General features: G+C 46.8%; 1 protein-coding gene and 1 pseudogene across 2 annotated transcripts in view; both read left to right on the plus strand.

The window, feature by feature from the left end:
• The first annotated feature begins 15,852 nt into the window (after positions 1-15,852).
• LOC309829836 (small ribosomal subunit protein eS12-like) lies at positions 15,853-16,240 on the plus strand (annotated as a pseudogene). The gene has a single exon. The product of its transcript is annotated as a small ribosomal subunit protein eS12-like (transcript).
• Positions 16,241-20,498: 4,258 nt separating this feature from the next.
• SLC4A8 (solute carrier family 4 member 8) overlaps positions 20,499-24,569 on the plus strand; it is a gene marked incomplete at its 3' end in the record, with an annotated part of 84,750 nt that continues 80,679 nt past the window's right edge. The window contains exon 1 of the mRNA XM_082666158.1: positions 20,499-20,558. Within this exon, the coding sequence (XP_082522284.1) occupies positions 20,514-20,558 (45 nt within the window). The 5' untranslated portion in view covers positions 20,499-20,513. The remainder of the gene's footprint in view (positions 20,559-24,569) is intronic.

Consider the following 24,569-nt stretch of genomic DNA (forward strand, 5'->3'; position numbering starts at 1 on the left):
ATGAACAAAATATGAACAATTTAAAACAAAGAGTAGTGCTCTGCTGAGCCATATTGGAGCTTGAGGTAAAAGAAAAGATGTGGACCCCATGTCCATGCTTTTTTCCTATTAATTTTTTTTGGCCTCGCTGCACAGTTTGCGGGATCTTAGTTCCCCAACCAGGGATCGAACCCAGGCCCTCATCAGTGAAAGAACAGAGTGCTAACCACTGGACCACCAGGTAATTCCCCCATTTTTCTTTTATATAACTGAAGCCTCCTTATATCATACAATGAATAATTGTTTACTCTCTTGGGAAACGTGGGAAAGGTGCATTATGACTAAGGACACTTCTACTTAAATTACACACGATTTTCTTCTTAAAAGCACTCAAGATACCCAGGATCTGTGTGTACTTTTTAAAAAAGAGAAATTTAATAATTGTGAAGAACATCTACATGCTTGCAAGATTTTGCTATGAGAACTCTTTCTGCTGAAAATGATGATATATTATTTATTTAATTTTTGATGGTATGCGGGCCTCTCACTGTTGCGGCCTCTCCCGTTGCGGAGCACAGGCTCCGGACGTGCAGGCTCAGCGGCCATGGCTCACGGGCCCAGCCGCTCCGCGGCATGTGGGACCTTCCCGGACCGGGGCACGAACCCGTGTCCCCTGCATCGGCAAGTGGACTCAACCACTGCGCCACCAGGGAAGCCCGATGATATATTATTGTTTAATAACTTTTTTTAAAAAAGAAAGAGATATGCACATTGAACCTTCTGAAACAAAGGTAATCGTATCTCAACCTGACAAAAATATAAGAATAAACTCTCCACCAGAGCAAACTCTCCCCCAGCTAACTGCAAAACCTCTGTTATCTATCTAAAAAATAAGAGAGGAGGTTCCTATCTTCTTAGGTATTTGAACAGACGATACATTTCCTTACAGAAGGTTGAAATATATATGATGGCACTGGAGTGTTGTTTAATATTGTTTCAGATTGACAGTAAAGGAGAGGTGATGGAATAACTCAATGGCAGGTCTAATGTCCTGATTTTTAATGTCCCCTTAGTGTCCTGAAGTTTTTGCCTCACTGCTTCTTAATTCCCATGGAATCTTACTTATTTATTTTCAATAGGTAACGTGCGTATGGCACAATGATCAAAAGTTCCTAAGTATAGTGAACTACTCCTATCCCTGGTCACCTAGTTTTCCTCCCCAGAAGCAGCCACTGTTAGCAATTTCTTTTGATTCTTTCTAGAAACATAGCCCAGAGAAGGAGTCACCCTGATTTTAGCAAGTACCTTAAATAGTAGCTTTTTTCTTTTCTTTTCTTTCTTTTTTTTTTTTTTGCCACACCATGTGGCATGTGGAACTTCCCTGACCAGGGATCGAACCCGTGCCGCCTGCAGTGGAAGCCTGGAGTCTTAACCAGGGAAGTCCAACTTTTTTCATTATATTGTCTGAAGTGGTTAAAGTTATTTTAAAAGCAATTAACTTACTGAGCGCTCTTTGTGCCTCTGATAGATTTCCAGTGGACTCTCTTGGGTTTTCTAGGCAGACGGACCTATGAACAGCATAGGATTTTGGCAAAGTGAAAACGGTTTTGGAGTGAGACCTGGGTTGAATCTCTGTCTGATTTTAAATCCAGCCTTTAAAAAATGTTGGCACTCTCAAAAAAAAACAAAAAATAAGTTGGCACCCTCCAAAGGCAGCATGTAAGTACAGAGTGGTCCTTCCCCACAGGTGTGGTGGGTAGAGTGGGCAGAGGCCACACAGAACCAAGGACTGCTCCTCTGCCCTCTCCTGGGTTTGTTTGACCTGGATCTGCATAGATCCAGAGGGCTTTGATCTTGGGGATTTCTAAACAGCCAGTGACCAGGAGGAGAGACTGAAGGTGAAAGCCCTAAGCTACCTTTTCTTTCTCCACGAATGGAATGTGAGTTGTGTTTGCTGAGAGCAGATTAAGATAGATTCTATTGTTTGAAATCATGGATTTATGGCTCTCTAAAGAGCTGCTAATTATCAGCAAGACCTACAACCTCAGCCCACCCCCCATGTAGTAGTGGGAAAAAACAGTCCAGCACATGGGAATGGGTACAGGTCTTCTCACAGATGGGACCCACTGCCAGACAGGGAGTTGGTGGTATTGGGTGAGGAGTGGTACTAAGAAACACCTATAGTTGGTGAGGAAAAAACCCACATTCTTACTTACTCATGGAATTTTATCAATTTGAAGGGATGCCCCAGGACATCTCTGATCCCTTTATCCACTCCATGGAAAAGATGACTGGAGATGTGGATTATCTAGTTTATTTATATCACATAATTTTTTTCAACAGGACCTCAGAGGAGCATGAATGAACTCCTTTATATCTTACACTACCAGGAAAAGACAGACCTGAGGTGGTGCCTTGATATAAGTACAGTCCTCCAGGCTGCAGTAAGATGGGACAGCATTACATTGTCATAACGAGGGATGAGCTTAAACTTTGAAAAGGTAATTGGCCCCACTTACTAATTATCAAGACTTAAGATATCATGGGGTTCAGCAGTTACGCGAGGTTTACGGAAAACTATACCAGGCTTGCCAAACTACCAAGTGACTTACCAGGTACAAAACAAGGATGCCTCGCGAATAGAAGGAGGAGCCCCACTGTGGGGAGCTGGAGACAGACTTAGGACCCTGATGGGCTCTGTAACGTGTTATCCTGTCCTGGCGTTCAGTACCCTGAGGAGCCCACAGGTGCTGAATTTTTTTTTTAATTAATTAATTTTATTTATTTATTTTTGGCTGCATTGACTCTTTGTTGCGACGCGCGGGCTTCTCGTTGCCGGGGCTTGTCTCGTCGCGGAGCACGGGCTCTAGGGGCGCGGGCCTCAGTAGTTGTGGCTCGTGGGCTCTAAAGCGCAGGCTCAGTAGTTGTGGCGCACGGGCTTAGTTGCTCCGTGGCATGTGGGATCTTCCAGGACCAGGGCTTGAACCCGCTTCCCCTGCGTTGACAGGCGGATTCTTAACCACTGTACCACCAGGGAAGCCCCAGGTGCTGAATTTGAAGGCAGTAGTGGTCAGGGTATTTGACCTCCTGGCATTTTTGGTCCCTTGGCCATTAGCTCAATATGGTGATCTCCTTGCCAGTGATGGGCAAAGAAGTGTGTCTACTGGGGGCCTGCGGGAAAGCTTTCCATTCTTTTGAATGAAACAGATACAAGAATAAGACAGCCTCTTAAAAGCCTATCTGAGAACAAAGCCCACACAGTGACAAGGTGGAGCAAAGGGATGACAGAACCTGGGCCACCACTGACACTGGTTTTTTTTTTTTTTTTTAATGTTTATTTATTTGGCTGCGCTGGGTCTTAGTTGCGGCACGTGGGATGTTTGTTGCCGCGTGTGAGATCTTCATTGCCACGTGCAGGATCTTCATTGCTACATGTAGGATCTTTAGTTGCGATATGTGGACCTTTAGTTGTGGCATGCGAACTCTTAGTTGCGGCATGTGGGATCTAGTTCCCTGACTAGGGATCGAACCTGGCCCTCTGCACTGGAGCGCAGTCTTAGCCACTGGACCACCAGGGAAGTCCCCACCACTGACACCACTGAGCTGGAGCTTATACTGCTCACGGGGACCATCCTATCCTGGTATCTGTTATGTGAGATAACTCAGTGGGCTGTTCTGGAGCCAAGGGAAGGATAGGGGGCACCAGTCCAAAGCGACCCAGACCTCCTCTAAGGACATTCAGATTTTGCTTTGAGTGTACAAAAACTAGAATTTTCTATAGAACCTGGAGCACAACAGTGGAAACAATCCTACCTGGGGAGTCAGAGAACCTCAGAGCTGATATGACCCTCATCTTTTAACTCCCTGGCGAGGAAGCCACGTCTGAATGGGAGCCTTAGCCTGCTGCCCACGTGAGCAGCTCCTCTGAGCCCTCTCAGAGGAGGGAAGCACTGGAGTTGGGACTCATGCACCTCTTGCCTTCGGGACCAGAGAGTAGGAGCCCAGGGAACGTTCTGGAGGTGCCAGGTCACCTCGCCCATTCTTCACAGGGTTACCCCACAGTCAGATGCTATGGGGGAGGCACATCTCAGTATATGGGGTGGGAAGCCCTGATAGAACTCCCCCCAAGCAAAGGAAAGACTTGGAGAGTGACGGCATGGGGTCCCTCAGTTAGCTGGCAGTTCTGTAACCGTGGGCAAATTGTTCAACCTCAGTTTTCTCTTTTTAAAAAGAAGATATTGAGGTGGTTCTGTTGTCGAATTTGATGAGATAATGTATGTAAATCACTTGTAATGTGCTCAGAATATAATGAATGGCTTTCCTGGTATGTGCCCATAACTCCTCCAGAAAGCCTCACGTGCTTGTTTTCAGCGTTTGGGCAGGAGCCACACAGCTTTTTGATGAGCTTGGCTGACTGTGGAGTTTGGTCTGGGTTTGAGGCTGGGCAGAAATGACCACTTGGATCCAGTTCAGAGTTCTTTCGTGTTGGTTTATTCCCCAAGGAGCTGAAAGCAGTCCAAGGGATAGAAATGAGACCAGGGTACATCCAGGTGGCTCCCCATGGCCTCTTGTGTCAGTGCCCAGAGAAGCATCCCTCAGAGTTTGGTGACGTTGGCAGCCAGCGGGCAGGAAGACGTCTGCCAGAATGGAGGAGTGCAGAACTGCAGGTTGGCTGCCTTTGGACCCCGGGCACGGCACACCCAGAAACAACAAAAATACCTCGTAAGGCAATCATTCTGTTACTCAAGCCAGGTGACCCGGGTCTAAACTGCAAGCCTTGAAATGCTTCCTGGATCAGCCTTGGGGCAGTCTGTCTCCCCTTATCTGTCCCTGTGCTGCAGGTAGACAGCTGTTAGTCCGTAAAGAGCCTTATGAGTGGTGAGCAGGCGCCCCTTCCTCTGGGCAGGCGCAGACCTGTGTCAGGGCGTGGCTTGGCAAGCGAAGCGTGAGCCGGGTGCAAGCTACACAGCCACCCGGAGCGGTCTCGGAGTTCCCATCTCTGTCCACAGCCTGCCTCAGTGATCTCTGCCTCAGAGGCAAGGGAAGGGGCTTCACTCAGGGTGAAACCAGACTCGGGGGCAAACTCTAGGAATCTGCCTGCTTCGCCACTGTTGGTTTGCTGTAAGAGTAGACGCAGATCTGATGTCAGGAGCTGCGTGGAGGAGACTGATGACTACTTAGGACCCGAACTGCCTACTGAGCATGAACTTGTCAGTCTGTGAGTCTGACTCCTGACCAAATGCAGGAGAGCCTGGGGAGCTTGACTATGTACGGGGACAGACGGAGACTGGGACAGGACCGGTCAAGGGCAAAGGACCTTCTTTCTTCTTTGTCTAGCATGTTTTCAGGGAACCACCTTTGATTCTTAGTCCATGGAGTTCAGATGAGGCCCACCTCACTCCCCAGTACCAAGGGTGGACCTACAGACGGAGGAGGGCCCTGCCTTGACCTCGCCCCGCTCAGCGGACAGCAGCGTCTACCTGTGGACACCACTGCACGTGACGATTGCCTGTAATCATCCGGATGTGGTGTCTGTCATCCTGGAGCAAAAAGCTAATGCTCTTCATGCCACCAACAACCTGCAAATTATTCCAGCCTTCAGCCTCAAGGATTCCCGAGACCACACTGTGCTGGGCCTGGCATTAGGGACTGGCACGCACACAACCGCAGCCCAGCTGCTGGGCTCCGGGGCTTGCATCCACGACACCATGTCAGACGGGCAGACCTTGCTGCACACGGCCATGCAGCGGCAGGACGGCAAGAGCGTGCTCTTTCTCCTGGAGCACCAGGCGGACATAAACGTCAGGACTCAGGCTGGGGAGACGGCTCTTCAGCTGGACGTCAGAAATCAGCTTCCCCTTGTCGTGGCTGCCACACGCACGCGAGGAGCTGGCACGTCTGGGCCAGATGAGAAGGGGAACGCCCCACCGTGGCTCGCACTGGCTCATAATCTGGAGGACATCGCATCCACTCTGGTCAGGCGTGGTTGTGATGCCACGTGCTGGGGCCCAGGACCTAGTGGGTGCCTTCGGACACTGCTGCACAGAGCCGTTGATGAAAACAAACGAGTCCATCGTCTGCTTTCTTATTCGCAGTGGCTGCGATGTGAATAGTCCCAGACAGCGTGGTGCTGATGGAGAAGGAGAGGAAGAGGCCAGAGGTGGGCGGACCCCCTTGCATTTGGCAGCCTCCTGGGGGCTGGGAGAGACGATACAGTGTCTTCTGGAGTTTGGTACCACTGTAAATGCACAGGATGCGGAAGGAAGAGCGCCTGTCCACGTGGCCATGAGCAACCAACGTGGCGTCGCCATTCAGCTGCTGATTTCCCACCCTGGCATCCGCCTGCATGTCCGACACAGGCAGGGCCTGACCCCCTTTGCCTGTACCACGACCTACAAGAACAGCAAGGTGGCCGAGCCCATCCTGAAACGAGAGTCCGGGGCTGCTGAGCAGGTGGATAGCGAGGGCCGGAAGTTTCTTCACGTGGCAGTTCAGAAAGTGTGCTGTTCCCGATCAGTGTCTAGGCTAACGTGAATTCCGGAGTCCGGGATGCTGCCAAGTTGACCCCTTTGCACCTTGCTGTCCAAGCAGGCTCAGAAATTCATATAAATACGTATATTTATGTATATCATATGTATGTGCAAAGATCCTCTGGCCACCGTGATTACTTTAGGGTTTAGCACATTACCCAAGCCAGGCTACTCAGAGCCTTTCCTGAGATATTTCCTGGAACTAGCAAAAAACATGACCCCCTCCCCCCAGCCCCACACCTCTGATCCCCTACCCCACGTGACCACTGATGGAATACTTAGCTGGGAAGGTGACGTAAGTTCAGAGCAGCTAATGGCCATCTTTGCTATTACATGAGGAAGGAGAGTCAGCCTGAGCATGAAGACAACTCTAAGAAAGCAAAGAATAAAGGTAAAGCACGAGAGGACCCTAACGTTATATTTTGTACTCCTGGATCCTGCTCTACCTGAAGGCGTTTATTCCTAGATTTCTCCCTTCTTCCGCTTTCTCTTTTTCTCCTTTTCTTTTCCATTTTTTCCTTTCCTTTACTGTCTCGCCCTCCCTCCCTCCCTCCCTCCCTCTGTTCCTGTTCCCCCTCTCTTCCTTCCTTTCTTCTTTCTCGTTTTGGTTGAAATTTGTTTGAGTGTGTTTTTGTTACTTGCAACCCAAAGAATCTGACCAGGAAACAATGTGATGCACTGAATTAACTTACTGCTCTGGGAGAGAGGTAAAAGGCTCTCTATGTTCATTTAAAACCAGGCCTGGCAGAGAGACAGCAGAGGGAAACTCCTAATAAAAACTTAGGAAAGGACACTTCTGGCTCTCCAAGGAGCAGAGAGAGTTGAGTGGTAACTCATAGTGTGGCAGGGTATGGGGGACACTTACAGATTGGGAGGGATGGACCACCCATCCTTTTAGGCTTTAACCTGTGAGATATACTCGAACCAGACAATTTCCCAGGTAGGACTTGGGAGATAGCTGGGAGACCAGGGAACTGGAGGGCTTCTGCTTGGGAGACGTCCCCAAGTCTAGAGAGGCAAGAGGCTGTTGCAGGGTCTGGCCTATCCCTAAGCCCCTCAGGACCTGGTGTGCCTCAGACCCTGTTAGTGCTGGGTGAGCAGAGAGTTCACCATTTCTCCACTTCACTACTACATTCGGTTCAGGCCTGTTGACGTTCTGTGGCCAACCATGTCCCCCATGTTTGCTTTGGAGAGATTGTACCGAGTTCCCTAGTGAGGTCTTCCCTGTTGCATATAAAGAGTGCCTCTGTAACCTTCCTTTGTGCAAATCTTTGGCCATTTTCCTAGGGTTACCTGCTAGAAGTGGAACTTGCTGGGTCAAAGGCTATGAACATTATTAAGGTTTTTGATTCTTATTCCAGGAGGCACTATTATCCATTACGAGAAAAGAGATGTAAAAAGTCCCCACCCTTGTTGGCTAGGAGAGGGCTGATGGCTAAATAACTAGAGTAAGAGGTGACCTGTTTTTCAGAAAAACAGAGCCATATCACAATGTCTATAATAAATGAAATTAAGACCATAAAATGTGGTGTGGGTGCAGCAGATCACATAGCATTAAACAAATTGGACTGCCTGGTTCCCTGAAGATACATGGGTCAGAAAGCACCAGAAAGACCTAATGGGGTTATCAGGGTGCTTCCTTGAATATAGGAAGTGTCGGGACAGTAACAACTGAAGTTGCATTTACTGAAGGTGACTTTTGTGTAAACAGGGTTAGGACCGGAGGAGGGCAAAGAACTAGCATTTCTCTCTCAGGGAGCTCTTTGTTGAATGAGAGAGATCACCAGCTACAAATCAAATTATCCCAGGAGGGAAAGTCTGTCCTGGCGTAAGCAAGAGCGTCCTAACATTCTATCCACAGTTGGAATGGTTAATGCACGTGGAAGCTCCGTGGAAGCCGTAAAGCATCGCTGGCGTGGGGTGCAGTGGTAGGCACTAGGGGATCAGAGATGAAAACTCAGTCCCTATCTGTGAGGAGATATCAGTCTACTGCACAAACCTTCTAGAATGAGATAAGACCCATACTGTAATAGAGGGACGTTATGCAGGAGGTCCAGAATGGCACAAAGGAGGGAATGATTAACTTCCCTGCTGGAGGAAGAGGCGAGGTGACCTGGTTTGCGAAGAACGAGTAGAAGTTTGCCAGGTGGGCAAGTGGGGGAGACACAAATAGAGGGAGGGGCATACGTGTGACCTGGGTGGCCCCCAGAATTTGGAGTGCAAATAACATGCCCCAGCTTGTCCCCAGAATTTAGTGCTCTAGGTCCCTTGGCCTGCCAGAGCAGATCCAGAAGCTTAGCCTGGGGCCCTCTGAGGCTCCATTCTCTCCCCAGCATCCCTGTGGTCACTAGTGTTGAGTAGCGGCAGAGCTAGAGGGGTGCGGGGTAGGCGGGCTTGTTGCAGAAGGGGGCCAAAGTTAACGAGGAGGAGCCAGCCCCAGCCAGCTGGTCCTCAGGGCAAAGTTGGAGGCATGTGAAAGGACGAGGGTGCTGCAGCTATGTCTTGCCCTGAGAGGTCATTGCACTCCTGGCTGGACTGGTCAGAATTCCCTGTTTAAAACTCTTTTGGCTTTTCCACTAGGCCACTTCCAGCGGGTAAGCAGCCTCCTGCCCTAGGGGTGTGGAGTGCACAGATTCTAATTGTAGACGTCTGTATCTGTTTCTTATGACTGCTATGACAAAGTACCACAAACTGGGTGGCTTAAAACAGAAATTTATTGTCTTACGATTCTGGAGAAATCTGCAGGGTCATGCTCCCTCTAAAACCTGTAGGGGGACCCTTCCTTGACTCTTCCTAGCTTCTGGTGGTTTGCCATCCATCTTTGTCATTCCCTGGACTGGAGACACATTGCTCCAATCCTCCATCTTCACGTGGTGTTCTCCCTGTGTCTCTCCGTGTCTTCACGTGGCTGTCACTTTATAAGGACACCAGTCATATTGGATTCGGGACCTCTGCTACTCCAGTGTAACCTCATCTTAATTAATTCAACCTGCAGTGATCACCTATTTCCAAATAAAGTCCCATTCTGAGGTCCTGGGAGTTAGGACTTCAACACATCTTTTTGTTGCTGTTGGTTGGGTGGAGGCATAATTTAACCCATAGCAGCGTCTCTCAGACACACGGCAGAGCTTGCAGGTGGTAAGGAAAGTCTGGCAGCTCCCAGGGCTCTGAAGTGCAGCTCAGGGGTGACAGCCCGGGAACACAGTGTTTACGTTTTTTTGCTTGCAGAACCAAGGCTGCCTGCAGTTGTGGCTACAGGAGGGTGTGGGCTCCAGGGAGCTGGGGCTCTGCCACACCGCAATGATGCTGGGTCTGGAGGAGGTTGTAGAGTTGAGTCCCTGTCAAGGGAGCCATTTGGGGGCTTTTTCACAGCCATTCTTCAGGGAAAGAGGCCCCCAGTGTAATACTCACTCCAGAGCGTTTTCCTTCCAGAACAGGTAAGGCGTGAAAAGGGATCTAACTGGAGACCCAGGTTTGTTTGTTTTTTTCCCAGAGTTTTCCTAGATATTTTTGTTTGCCCATTAAAAAACTAAACCTTGTTGGTAATTTTATTGTGATGTCCTGTAATTTATAGATGAATAAGAAGAGGATTAACAGCTTTAATAAAATCGAGTTTTTCCTACCAGATGCAGCGTGTGCCTTTCAATTTACTCAAGACTTCTTTTGTGCCACTCAGTAATAGTTTTCATATTCTTGCATGTTACTTTTCTGCTTGATCTCTTCATCTCTTCGCTATGACTGTAATGGGAATCTTTTCTCTCATGCTATTACCTCATCAGTTGTGCTCTGTGTTATAGGGAAGCTATTAAGTTTTGCATAATAATCTTGCACCCAGCCACTTTTCTGATGCCTCTTGTTTGCAATAGTTTTCAGTTGATTCCCTTAGGTTTTCCAGGTTTACAATGATATAATTTAGTCTATTCCTTCCTGATCATTTATCTATTTTATTTTTTTCTGTCGTCGAGGTCTGTTGGCTAATTCCCGCCCTATCCATTAATACTGGTGACTGTGGTCATCTTTAACTAGTTTCTGACTTTACTGGGAATACTTCTATTGTTTCCCTGTTAAGAATGGTGCTGGCTTTGATTGTTCCAGTCAGAGTCACCCACAAATGCATCTGCGCTTGGATTTATTAATCTTTTTTTTCTTTTTTAAAATAAATTTATTTATTTATTTATTTAAGTTTGGCTGTGTTGGGTCTTCGTTGCTGCGCAGGCTTTTCTCTAGCTGTGGTGAGTGGGGGCTACTCTTCGTTGCGGTGCACAGGCTTCTCATTGCAGTGGCTTCTCTTTGTTGCGGAGCATGGGCTCTAGGTGCGCGGGCTTCAGTAGTTGTGGCTCGTGGGCTCTAGAGCACAGGCTCAGTAGTTGTGGCACACGGGCATAGTTGCTCCGTGGCATGTGGGATCTTCCCGGACCGGGGCTTGAACCCATGTCCCCTGCATCGGCAGGCGGATTCTTAACCACTGTGCCACCAGGGAAGTCCTATTCATCTTTTTTAATGGAGGGTATTTCTTTGAAACTTTCTTGTCTTTCCTTCCCCCATCCATGGTTTGGATTTTCTATGTCTTCTAACAATCTTTCTTTTTATAGAGCATTTGCCATTTAATTGAGTTTTTCCGTTACTTACACAGAATTGAGTACATATTCTTTGCATCAGTGAGGTTATTTATATCATCTCTTATTTTTCACACTTATGCTTTTTCACTTACCTGCCCCTCCTCACACTATGATTTGGTTAACTGATAGTTTATCTTTTTTTTTTTCTCTGAAGAATTAGTTTTGAATATACATTTTCCCAGATTTATTGAGATATATTATTATATTGACGTATAACATTGTGTAAGTTTAAGGTATACAACATGATGATTTGATATATATGTATATTGTGAAATGATTACCACAATAAGGTAATCCATTACATCACACAGCTTTCAAGTATATAGTGCAATATTTTTAACTATAGTCATCAGCTGTACATTAGATCCCCAGAACTTATTCATCTTATGACTGGAAGTTTCCTTCTTTTTTATGACTACGTAATATTCTTCTGTGTGTACACATCACTTTTTTTTTTTAACTGAAGTATAGTTGATTTATAATGTTTCAGGGGTACAGCAAAGTGATTCAGTACTATATATATACATTTTTATATATATGTATATATATATTTTTTTCAGATTCTTTTTCATGATAAGTTATTATATGATATTGAATACAGTTCCTTGTGCTATACAGTAGGTCCTTGTTTATTTTTTTATATACAGTAGTGTATATCTGTCAATCCCAAACTCCCAGTTTATCCCTTCCCCCTTTTTCCCCTTTGGTAACCATAAATTTGTTTTCTATGTCTGTGAGTCTATTTCTGTTTTGTAAATAAGTTCACTTGTATCATTTTTTAGATTCCACAGATAAGTGATATATGATATTTGTTTTTCTCTGTCTGACTTACTTCACTTAGTATGATAATCTCTAGGTCCATCCGTGTTGCTGCAAATGGCATTATTTCATTCTTTTTTATTGCTGAGTAATATTCCACTGTATTTATATTCCACATTTTCTTTATGCATTCATCTGTTGATGGACATTTAGATTGCTTCCATGTCTTGGCTGTTGTAAATAGTGCGCTATGAACACTGGGTGCATGTATCTTTTCGAATTAGAGTTTTCATCTTTTCTGGATATATGTCCAGGAGTGTGGGATTACTGGGTCATATGGTAACTTTATTTTTATTTTAAGGAAACTCCACACTGTTTTCCATAGTGGCTGCACCAATTTATTGTACATTCGCACCAACAGTGTAGGAAGTTTCCCTTTTCTCCACACCCTTGCCAGCATTTATTATTTGTAGACTTTTAGATGATGGCCATTCTGACCCCTGTGAGGTGATACCTTATTGTAGTTTTGATTTGCATTTCTCCAGTAATTAGAGATATTGAGCATTTTTACATGCCTGTTGGCCTGTCTCCTTTGGAGAAATGTCTATTTAAGTCTTCTGCCCAATTTTTGGTTGGGTTGTTTGGTTTTTTTTGATATTGAGATATATGAGCTGTTTGTATATTTTGGAAATTAATTCCTTGTTGGTCGCATTTTTTGCAAGTATTTTCTCCCATTCCGTAGGTTGTCTTTTCGTTTTGTTTATGGTTTCCATTGTTGTGCAAAAGCTTTTAAGTTTAATTAGGTCCCATTTGTTTATTTTTGCTTTTATTTCCATTACTCTAGGAGGTGGATCAAAAAAATATAGCTGCGGTTTATGTCAAAGAGTGTTCTGCCTATGTTTTCCTCTAGGAGTTTTATAGTTTCCAGTCTCACATTTCGGTCTTTCATCCATTTTGAGTTTATTTTTGTATATGGTGTTGGAATATAGGACTTCTATGTCCCTTCCAACAATTCTCAGAGAACAGGGACAAGAAGTTCTGGAGAGATGCCAACAGATATCTAGATTATAATCAAATTGTTGGGACTTTCCTGGCAGTCCAGTGGTTAAGAATCCACCTTCCAATGCAGGGGACGCAGGTTTGATCCCTGGTCAGGACACTAAGATCCCACATGCTGTGGGGTGACAGCCCGTGCGACGCAACTCCTGAGCACTCGAGCCACAACTACAGAGCCCGTGTGCCACAACTACAGAGCCCATGTGCCACAACTACAGAACCCATGTGCTCTGGAGCCTGAGCACCGCAACTACTGAGCCTGCTTGCCACAACTAGAGAGAAGCCTGCACGCTGCAACGAAAAGCCCGCATGCCGCAACGAAAAGATCCTGCATGCCACAACAAAGATTCCACATGCCACAACTAAGACCCGATGCAGCCAAAAATAAAATAAATAAATAAATATTAAAAAGAAAACAAAACAAAAAACAAATTGTAATGGCCCTTGTTCATTTTGCCTACCCCAAACAAAGCTGAGCGTTTCTATATCTGCTTCAAGGCTGGATTTTTTTTCTCTGCTATTCATTGACTGACCATCTCATAGTCCTCGTTGTTTGCGGTAAATCTAGCAAATACTCTTTCTTTCTTATATTGTATAAGAAAGGACCAGAGAAACTCTACCTTCTTTAAAAAGGAGGCTGGCCTTTTCAATTTGGCAAAAGATTAGAGGTAGAAAAAGGTAAAACCATGAGATACATTCAAATTCTATGTCTAGCCCCTTTTGCCCCAGCCCAAATGCTGAATAGGTCTCTTTTCTTTTTTATTAACTGCAAAATAAAAGGCCTCAAGGGGTGTTTCAATGCGAGTAGAAGTAGCTCGGGTTGAATTTATATCTATGTCAGATAATATGTTTCTAGAGATAAGAGGCAGTAATAGTTATTTTCAGAACTTCATGAGAGTTTGTTCAGTAAACTAATGAATGGGTATCACTGACAAGCTTTCCAAAGTGGAAATTATATGAAGCTGTAATCTGATGGGAAAGGGTAACAGAGGGGAAGCCCTTGGTTTCTGCTCTGGGGAGTTCATGTCAATTCTAAAGGAGATTCACAATTCACTGTTCAACTGAAGGCAATTCAACTTTATGCAGGAAACGGCTGAATGGAATTATATTTCTAGGAATCCGCACAACGAAGTGGAAAGCCTGAGTAGTTCTTGACCCAGCTCTGCTACTAACTGGCTTGGGCAAGTCCCTATTTTAGGCACATTTCAGCTTTCTAGTCTGTGGAGTGTTCTGTGTACAATTACAGACCCGTTGGAGAGAAATGAGATAAGGTGATAAAAACACTGAGCATATAGAATTATACAGATGTGCGGTATTGAATTTGCAGCCACCTTAAGGATATACTAGGCCTACTGGCTACAAGTGAAATAAGAACTTCCCTGCTTAGCATAACAAGCTCAAGAGGTCTTATCCCCAAGAAGATAAGATATGGAATGAAACCACTGTAAACAGGCTTGATTTCTAAGCAGGGCGAGGTTTGGTTAGAAATGGATAAGATAAATGTATTTAATGAATACAAATGTGTTCAAATCTGATATCAAGGACTTGGCAAGTGGTCCTTGGTTAACACCTGTTTCTCCTAAATTCCTGAATGACTTCCTTCCTATGTGGATCTGGAAATCCCAAAGTTTTTTTCTTCAGGGCCTGCTTTTCTGTTTTGTTCTGATCCCTCTATAAGTCCTTTCCTTCTGCCTCTGTCCAAATATCTCAATTGTGATTCCAGAGAAAGCAGAACGTAGGTTTCTGCCAGTTTACGTGGGTTCCGTCTACCAGAACCTTACTTTAGTCTGGAACAAGGTGTAAATGAGTACAGTATAGGAAATTTCTTTTATTCTTTCTTCTTTTTTTCTTTTTTTTTGGGCTGTGTGACTTTCAGGATCTTAGTTACCCGACCAGGGATTGAACCTGGACCCATGGCTATGAAAGCACCCCACACTGGACCGCCAGGGAAGTCCCCAGTATAGGCAGTTTCTAGGATGATGATGACAAATGGAGGGAGAGTGATTTTCCCAGTCAAGAGTCAGTTTTTGTGGCGCTTCATTGTTCTTCCCTATGATGTGTGGTGTCCCAGGATGGCAGCGTGCTGTGAACAAAGAAAATCGTACTCCGTAGTCTCTTTAGATATGCTGTGACTTGGTAAGAGCTGAAGGCATATCATGCACCTGCATACCTTTTCAGCTTGACAAAGAATAGTGTCTCTCTCCCCCGCCCCACTCCCTTCACAGGAAATGCTCCCAGACAAACGCACAGCAAGCCCTAATTAAGTCTTTCCTCGGATCCTGACGTCTTTTCCTCCAACATTTCCTTGGGTGTAGATGTATAAGTAAGAGGAAGCAGGAGAAAGCAAATCAGGTATAAGATGCAGTTGGGAATTGGGAGCTCCCTAACGGTAAGAAAAGACTAGAACCTCTGCCCTGGCGGCTCTTTTTTTTTTTTTTTGCGGTACGCGGATCTCTCACTGCCGTGGCGTCTCCCGTTGCAGAGCACAGGTTCCGGACGCGCAGGCTCAGCGGCCACGGCTCACGGGCCCAGCCGCTCCGCGGCATCTTCCCGAACCAGGGCACGAACCCGTGTGTCCTGCATCGGCAGGCGGACTCTCCACCACCGCGCCACCAGAGAAGCTCTGGCGGCTCTTTTGACAGTTTAAACAGGGCAAGAAATATGGTAAGTTGATGGAGAAATTAAGATGCTTTAGATGGAAAAGTTGGTTGCAATGATGTGAGAACACTTTTCTCAGACCTTCTGAGTTTCTTGTGTTTGCGCCTTTTTTGTCTCTGAATAAGAGAATTTCAATGTTTCCCAGCCAATGTTTAAAAACATGTAGGCGCTCTTTCCCTGCTTCGCGCGGAGGGGGAAGCTCGGGTGCGTTCAAGATTCGGCTCCACCTGTAACCCACCGCCGTGGCCGAAGAAGGCATTGCTGCTGGAGGTGTAATGGATGTTAACGCTGCTTTGCGAGAGGTGCTGAAGACCGCCCTCATCCACGGTGGCCTAGCCCGTGGAATTCGCCAGGCTGCTAAAGCCTTAGACAAGCGCCCAGCCCATCTTTATGTACTTGCATCCGACTGTGATGAGCCTGTGTATGTCAAGTTCGTGGAGGCCCTTTGTGCTGAGCACCAGATCAACCTGGTTAAGGTTGATGACAGCAAGAAACTAGGAGAATGGGTTGGCCTCTGTAAAACTGACAGAGAGGGAAAACCCTGTAAAGTGGTCGGTTGCAGTTGTGTGGTGGTTAAGGACTACGGCAGAGTCTCAGGCCAAGGATGTCATCGAGGAGTACTTCAAATGCAAGAAATGATCCAATAAAAAAACGGGGCTCTTGTTCCTCATAAATTAAAAAAAATAATAATCATATAGGTAAGGTGCCTAGTGGAAAATTTGGGGCTTTTTTACTTACCTGAAAAGAGAGTCCCACAAACTTTACCATGTCCCTGGGGGTTCAAGACCTAACCTCTCCCCACCAAAGTCTAAGAACACTGGTATTAGAGAAGGAAGGATGTAGAGACAAAGTTGGAAGGATAGCCACATTTGGAAGCCACGAAGAGAGGGTGGGAGGCTACAAAAGTTAGGGAAGGACAAAAGCCCAGGCAGCCCCGTGGGAGGCAGTAGGTGGTTAAGCGTGTGCACTCTGCAATCAGATACATCTGAGCTGAGAGCTCAGCGTCTCCATTTATTAACTGTGCTTGCTGCGTGAACTGGGGCAACTTACATCTCTAAGCCTCAGTCTTCAGTGTTCTCATCTGTAAAATGGGATGATAGAACCTACCTCATAGAGTTGCTGCAAGCCTCCTTGCTTCCCTGTGGTGTGTGTGTGTGTGTGTGTGTATGTGTGTGTGTGTGTGTGTGTGTGTGGTCTCTGTCTTTACCCATATTTTGCATTTTCCTGTCCATTTTATGACTCCTTCTAGGCCAAGAATGCTGTTTTTTCTGCTTTCTTTAGAAGAATAATCAGTGTGAGGTGGTGTCCTTGGCTGAAAATCCTCCTTCTAGCTCCTCCCACGCCTCTTTGCTGGCCAGGCTGAGAGCAGCGTATCTGCACTTTTCCAAGCAGTGTAGGGAGCAGTAGTGGCTGGAAGCCTAGAACCTGGACCCTGGAGCCAAGCGAGCTAGACTTCTTTGGGAAGGAGAGACCAAAACAGCCCTGGGAGGGGAGAGCCTATCTGCAGCGCTCCAGAGAGCAGCTGCCTCAGGGCAGCCTAGTTCCTTTTGTAATTTGCGCAATAGACCAGAAGATGGGGCTCTTGACCCTGAGTCAAGGGCCAGAGGCTCAGACTTTTTCTACATTTGAACTGGAGGAAAATCAGATCCACTAGAGCTCCCAGGAATCCTCTACCTCCTCATTCTCCCTGCCCTGACCACTCATGCCCACTCTCATGAGAGTACCACGGGAGCTGGCTTTCTAGGGAGTGGGGAATGGAGGACACATCTTCCCTTTGGTTGCCATCCTTGGCCCCTCCTGAATTACCACGTTACCAGAGTCCGTATAAATGACCCCCTGCCTCACGTTTCCCCCTCTAACCCATCTTGCCCCCAGTGGCAGATTTCAGCAATGGTACCATTTATATAGGACAGCGTTGCATTGTGGCCAAGATCTCTAGAATCAGACAGATTCATCCTTGACTCATCTCATCAGATGAGACTCTCCTCACCTCCTCAGAGAAGCCCCCCTGACCACCCCATCTAACGTAGCTCTCCCCACCCCCATGCCCATTACTCTATCACATAACTTTGCAATTTACTTCACAGCAGCTCTTATAACCTGTAATTGTCTTGTCTTTTTACTTGTTTGCTGTCTCCCCACTAGACTGTAAGGCTCAGGAGGTCAAGACCCTGTTTGTTTTATTGCTGTTTCCCTAACACTCAATGCTGAATACACAGATTCTCAGTAAATATGTTCTGAATTAATAAATGATCAAATCCCAGCTTCATGACTGCTTAACCTTGAGAAAGCTGCTAAACTTCTCAGCCTCAGTTTTCTTACCAGTGAAATGGAGAAATAATGGAGAGTTAGGAATATTAAATGACACAGTGCATTTAAACCCTGGGCCTGGTGCATGGAAGTGTTCTTTAAAATTTTCAGCAGTGTCCTACTTTCTATCACATGAGAGAAAAAAAAGTCTGAACTAATTAGCTGGCTCTCTATAATTTGGTCATAGTTTTTCTTTACCACAATTTTTACTTCCTACTGCTCTTCTCTATAACTTTCTGCTTTGGTCCAAGTTGTGGCTATCCTGAATGGGTCATGTGCATTCCTATTGTTAAATCTTTGCCCAAGAATTGAGATGCTTGCTCTCCTTACCTTGGCTCGACTGTTTTCAGATTTAGCCCAAACCCATGTCCTCTGTGTCATGTTCCTAAAGTGTCCCAAGTCATAAAGATCATTTTCTCTTCTGAATTTTTATAAACTTTGTTGTTTATATTACTCATATGGCTCTTGTTTTATGTTCTATTATCTTGTCATCATATTAACATATATACTATTTCCATGATTAGACTGTAAGCCCTTTGGAGATATGCATTTTATTTTATTTTTTAATTAATTTTTATTTATTTATTTTTGGCTCCGTTGGGTCTTCGCTGATGCGCGTGGGCTTTCTCTAGCTGCGACGAGCAGGGGCCACTCTTTGCTGTGGCGTGCAGGCCTCTCATTGTGGTGGCCTCTCTTGCTTCGGAGCACGGGCTCTAGGCGTGTGGGCTTCAATAGTTGTGGCACTTGGGCTCAGTAATTGTGGCTCGTGGGCTCCAGAGCACAGGCTCAGTAGTTGTGGCTCACGGGCCTAGTTGCTCTGCGGCATGTGGGATCCTCCCAGATCAGGGCTCAAACCCGTGTCCCCTGCATTGGCAGGCAGACTACCAACCACTGTGTCACCAGGGAACTCCCTGTATTTTATTTTAGATTTCTCTGCATCTTCAGTGCCATTTGGGCTTGTCCTTAGTAGGTGTTCAATTTGTTTTTGGTTAGACTGAATTAAAAGCACATATATTCACTTATGTATTTAGAAATTATGTATATATATTTATACAACTTGTATAACTTACATATTTATAGCTATGTTCTATGTGCCCAGCATTCTTTTGAGGCTCTGTGAAGTATACAGAAGGGCATAGGAAAAATAATTTTGCCTTCAAAAACTTACAATATTATAGTAAGCTAAAGTCAACATTTAATGAAAGTACTTAACCACAGCATGGTAACTGCTATAAGAAAGTTATGGGGTGCTATGAAGATTCAGAGGAGGGAGTGATAACATCTCTTAGGGGTGTTGGGGAGAGTTGAGGTTTCTTGGAAGAGGTAGCCTTTGAGACTAACTTTGAAGGATGATTAAGATTTAGATGGGCAAAAATGGGGGTGAATTCCAGATTCAAGGGACAGGATTAGTGAAGTGATGAATTAGGGAAGAGACTGTGGCAATGAACACTAAGAAACAGGACCAAGGCCTTAAACCAGAGACCAGGAACATGGTTCTGCCTCAGGGACACTGAAGCACAAACTTGTTTCAGATTTTCGGGCCAACACAAGGAGTGGTATGCAGGGGTTGAAACTTTAACATGCACCAACCATACTATTTTCCCCAGATGTAGCTTCTTTGGAGGCTGATTTGCAACTGTTCTTTTTCCTTTAATAATGTGGACTCACCTACAGTCTGATAGTGGACATAAAGCAAAAACCCCTTTTTCCTCCTCTTGGGGACAGAGAATTGGCTGGATCATGGCCAGCCTCTCTTTTCTTTTAAACCCAAATCAAACTGAATGTGTTACTCATGGGTTTCTAACCTTGCCTTAGATCAGTAGTTCTTCTGTTGTTAAATAATTTGCCTTAGATCATTTCTCGGAAAAGCTGGAAGCATTTCTGTGGCATTATTTCAACAATCATCCTTAGCTCAACTCTGTGCTTGTACTGCCAACCTGAGACCCAGGGAGAAGACCTAAACTGCAGTGAGTCCATGGAGGGGATCGGATCACTGCCTGCCTGCTTCTCGTTAATACTCTTTAAGCTGACCGCTAGCTCGAGGATTAACAAGTAATTTTAGAAGGCCCTTCCCCCTCACCCTCAGTTCCTTCCTTCTGCAACCCCAAGGGATGGTTCCCCAGAATTTAAAAATCAACACCCAAAGAACAAAATCACGATAGACAAAACCGACACTTTCTCAGTTTTCAAGGGTCAGGTGCATCTACAAATAGAACCACGAAATTTTCAATCTCTAGCAAGCAGTCGGAAGGACCTTCAAACCCAGAGGCCCCTGAAGGGAGGGAGGCGGTTTCCATGGCAACCGGGCCCCGGAGCGGTTGGCTCTCCCGGCTCCCTCCTCCTCCTCCTGGTAGTCCAGGGTACCGCCGGACAGCGGCCTCCGGTGCTCCGCGCCCTGATTGGCCGCACAGGCCGCGCGTTGATTGGCTGCGGCGAGGCCTCGCGGGCCGGCGGCTATGGAGGAGGCGGCCGCGGTTGATGGTTGACTGCTGGCTCCAGGGTAGGGGTCGCCGCTCGGGCGATCTCCTCAAACCTGACCAGAGTGCTTGGACTGCTGACGTTCGGCCTGGAGCCCGCGGGCGAGACCTAGTTGGGCTCCGCCATGCGGGCCGGGAGTAACGAGCCGGACGGCGTCCTCAGCTATCAGGTAGGGCCCCGCCTCCCGCCCCTCCCCGGGGCTCAGCCTCCTCATCCTCTGCCCACCCTCCTTTCTCTGCCCCCGAGTCGGGGCTCCGCAGGCCACTCCCTGAGGGCGAGGGGAGGCCAGCTCGGGACACCAGGGGGCGCTCGGGGCGGTCGGGGATCGGGCCCGGGCTGCGAATGGGTGACCTTGGGCCAAAAGGGGGAGCCGCATCCTTTGCGTGGCCGGCTGAGGAGCCCTGACGGCCCGCGGCCGGTGACCTCTGTTCTCCTCGGATCCTCCTTGCTGGGAAAGAGGCTGGCTTCTGGCCTTGCCATGTCCTGCTGGAACGTGGGAGAAAGGGTAGCCAGGGACCTTGCTCTGGTGAGGCATGTCTCCTCTTTGTGTTTTTCTTTCAGGGGCTTTCTGGTTCCTCACTGGCTCAGAGGAAGAGCTGGAAAAGACTTGAGGCTGAGACCAAACCCTAACCCTTGTCAGTGTGGTCAACTTTATGACTCCCTCCATCCCGTTGCACAGCCAGCTGTCAAGTTCTGGATAGGGAAGTGGAAACGGGCTGGGGAAGTATTAAGGGGTCAGGAACAGGTGTTTATTTAAAGGAATGAGGAAACTAGGTGTAAGTAGCTGATAACCCAACTGTTGGGGTGGCTAATGTAAGGCATTGGACTAGGGGTCAGAGACTGTAGGTTCAAATCCTACATCTGCCTCTCACAGGCTTTGTGACCTTGAGTAAGTCACTTGCCTCTTTGAACCACAGTTTCCGCATCTAGCAAAATGGGAATGATATTATCGGCTTTGCTTACCTCACAGGGTGATTTTGTGGACGAAATGAGGTGCTGTTTGTGAAAGAGCTCTGTAAAATGATGTTTATTGTGTGGCAACCAGTATAGGAGTGGGAGCTCATTGAATTCTCACTCCCCCCTTTCCTGTGCCCATCACGTGACGATGTGGTTACTGCTCTGGAAAGAGGTGTTGAAGGGAGGTCAAGTCTGAAGTGGAGGGCTGTGAAGAGAATGATGGACCTTCTCAGAAGGATGACAGGTCTTGAAACAAGGGTCATGTTGACGTCAGGATGGTTTCTGTAAAGAGGCAGAGAAAACTTGAGTTTGTAGCAAAATGGGTATCACTGACTCACTCCTCTTCTTCCTGGTAATAGTTTACTACTAGATGATCCCATTGAGTGTGTCTGTGTGTGTTTGTGTGTGTGTGAATAACCATTTTAATCAGTCACACAAATAAATGTATTATTTATAAACTGTGATGCGTGCTTAGAAAGGAAGATATGCAGTGCTGTGAGTGTATATCACAATGGTTCCAGCTTTGGTCTCAGATCACAGATTTTGCTAAGGAAGAAAATTTGGGCAAAGATCTAAAGAATAAGTGTCAACTGAGGGAAGAGGGAGATCAAAGGGCTTTGGAGACAAAGAACAGCAGAGGAGGCACATCTGGTTAGAAGACCTGAAAGAAGGCCATTGTGGATGGAGCCATAGGGAGCAATGAGGGGAATGGTGTGAGATGTACTCTGGGGTCATAACATAGAGAGAGAGAAAGAGAGAGGAGCCAGAGAGAGAATGAGAGCTAATGAGATCATGATTACATTCTCCTCCTGAAAGATTTCTCTGGCTGCAGCAGGGAGAACAGGCTGGAACGAATGTGAGGAGACAGTGTCCTTAACATGCAGAATGTGTTCCAGTTGTATTGTCAAGATCATAATAACCCCCAGGCTTCTGTTAGTGCTCTGTGAAAATGGTAATTCCTGAGTGCTTCTGGGATAGGACAGAAAATAATTATCTCTTTTATATCTAGTTCATGAAACTTTTGTGGGCAGTGGGGTGATGAGAGAGCAAAGAATAGAGTGGAAACAGCAGGACCTCGTAAAGGCTGAGTCAGGTGATGGGCAAATGGGTACTTGAGATATAGGGTGGAAAAGAAACAAGAGTAGAAGGAGGAAAGGAAATGGGGGTGACTTGGGGGAGACACAGTCAATCGATTGAAAATTACCAACTAAGCCTCCTGTGTGCCAACTGAGCTGTGTGGAAGGGAGTGGGCATTGCAAAGTGAGCAGACTGTGTAACTTGGTGTAAACTGAGATTCCAGGTATCACATCTAAATAACCTAAGTCTAGGCTGTTTTCTCTGGTTTGGACTACTGTGCTGGCTCCTAACAGTTTCCTTCTGCTCTTCCTTCTACAGTCCACTTGCCCCATGGCAGCCAGGGAGAGTTTTTTTTTTTTTGGCTGCGTCGGGTCTTCGTTGCTGCGTGCAGGCTTTCTCTACTTGCGGCGAGCGGGGGCTACTCTTTGTTGCAGTGCGTGGGCTTCTCATTGAGGTGGCTTCTCTTGTTGTGGAGCATGGGCTCTAGGTGCACGGGCTTCCGTAGTTGCAGCACGTGGGCTCAGTAGTTGTGGCATGCAAGCTATAGAGCACGCAGGCTTCAGTAGTTGTGGCTCACGGGCTCTAGAGCTCAGGCTCATTAGTTGTGGCACAAGGGCTTAGTTGCTTTACGGCATGTGGGATCTTCTCAGACCAGGGGTTGAACCCGTGTCCCCTGCATTGGCAGGCGAATTCTTAACCATTGCGCCACCAGGGAAGTCCCAGAGAGGGCTTTTTTAAAAAAAAAAATTAACTAATTAATTAATTAATTTTTGGTTGCGTTGGGTCGTCATTGCTGCCTGCGGGCTTTCTCTAGTTGCGGTGAGCAGGGACTGCTCTTCCTTGCAGTGTGCGGGCTTCTCGCTGGGGTGGCTTCTCTTGTTGTGGAGCACGGGCTCTAGGTGCGTGGGCTCAGTAGTTGTGGTTCGCGGGCTCTAGAGCACAGGCTCAGTGGTTGTGACACATGGGCTTAGTTGCTCTGCAGCATGTGGGATCTTCCCGGACCAGGGGTCGGACCCATGTCCTCTGCACTGCCAGGTAGATTCTTAACCACTGCGCCACCAGGGAAGTCCCCCAGAGAGAGCTTTTAAAAACACAAATCAGATGTCATATCCTATCTGGAAACGCTTCAGTGGCTTCCCAGTGCACTTTAGAATAAAATCCAAACTCCCTATTGTGGCCTACCAAGCTTCATTGTGACCAGGGCCTTGCCTACCCTCCCTGACGACCTCTCCTCCACTCTCTCACCACGCACCCCTGCACTGGCTATCTTACCGTTCCTTTAATATGACCAGCTCCTTCAGGCCTCAACAGCGTTGTTCTTGTCAGTCCTGTGGACATTCATCTACCTGGGCCTTCTCGTGACTCAACTCAGATGCCCCCTCCTCAGGGTGGCTTTCCTTGGCCTCGACTTACAGTTAATCTCGTTCATATGATTCTGCTTTCTTTTCTTAATAGTATATATAACTTATCTGGAGTGTTCTTGTTTTGATTTCTTGATTACTATCTTTTCAAATAGGAGCTTCATGAGGGCAGGGACTGGGTTGAAAATCTTGTCATCTGCACAGTGCCTGGTATAAAATCTGTGCTCAGTTGCTGAGTGAATGAACGACTCTCTTGTATCCAAAGTCAATGTACTTCTCTTTAAGGCGCTCCTGGTCTTGTCAGTATCAGCCCAGAGCCTCAGACGGCCATTGCTCTATTACACGGAAGCTCTCCTTTCCCTGCTGCTGTGCCTTCACTCAGGTATTCTAGCTGGAAAACTTTTCCCCGCTTCTCCACCTAGAATATTCCATTGGAATCTTTTTTTTTTTTTTTTTTTTGTGGTATGCGGGCCTCTCACTGCTGTGGCCTCTCCCGTTGCGGAGCACAGGCTCCGGACGCGCAGGCCCAGCGGCCATGGCTCACGGGGCCCAGCCGCTCTGCGGCAGGTGGGATCCTCCCGGACCGGGGCACGAACCCACGTCCCCTGCATCGGCAGGCGGACCCCCAACCACTGCGCCACCAGGGAAGCCCCCATTGGAATCTTTAACGTCTGGCTCCACGTCATCATCAGAATTTATCACTCACTCTTTTTTGCTCACAACCACCACCACGTGCTATAACTTCTTCCATCCCTTACTTGTGGAATCTACATGTTCATCTCTGC

Source organism: Grampus griseus, assembly GCF_964374135.1.
Source record: "Grampus griseus genome assembly, chromosome: 11".
NCBI classification, from domain to species: domain Eukaryota; kingdom Metazoa; phylum Chordata; class Mammalia; order Artiodactyla; family Delphinidae; genus Grampus; species Grampus griseus.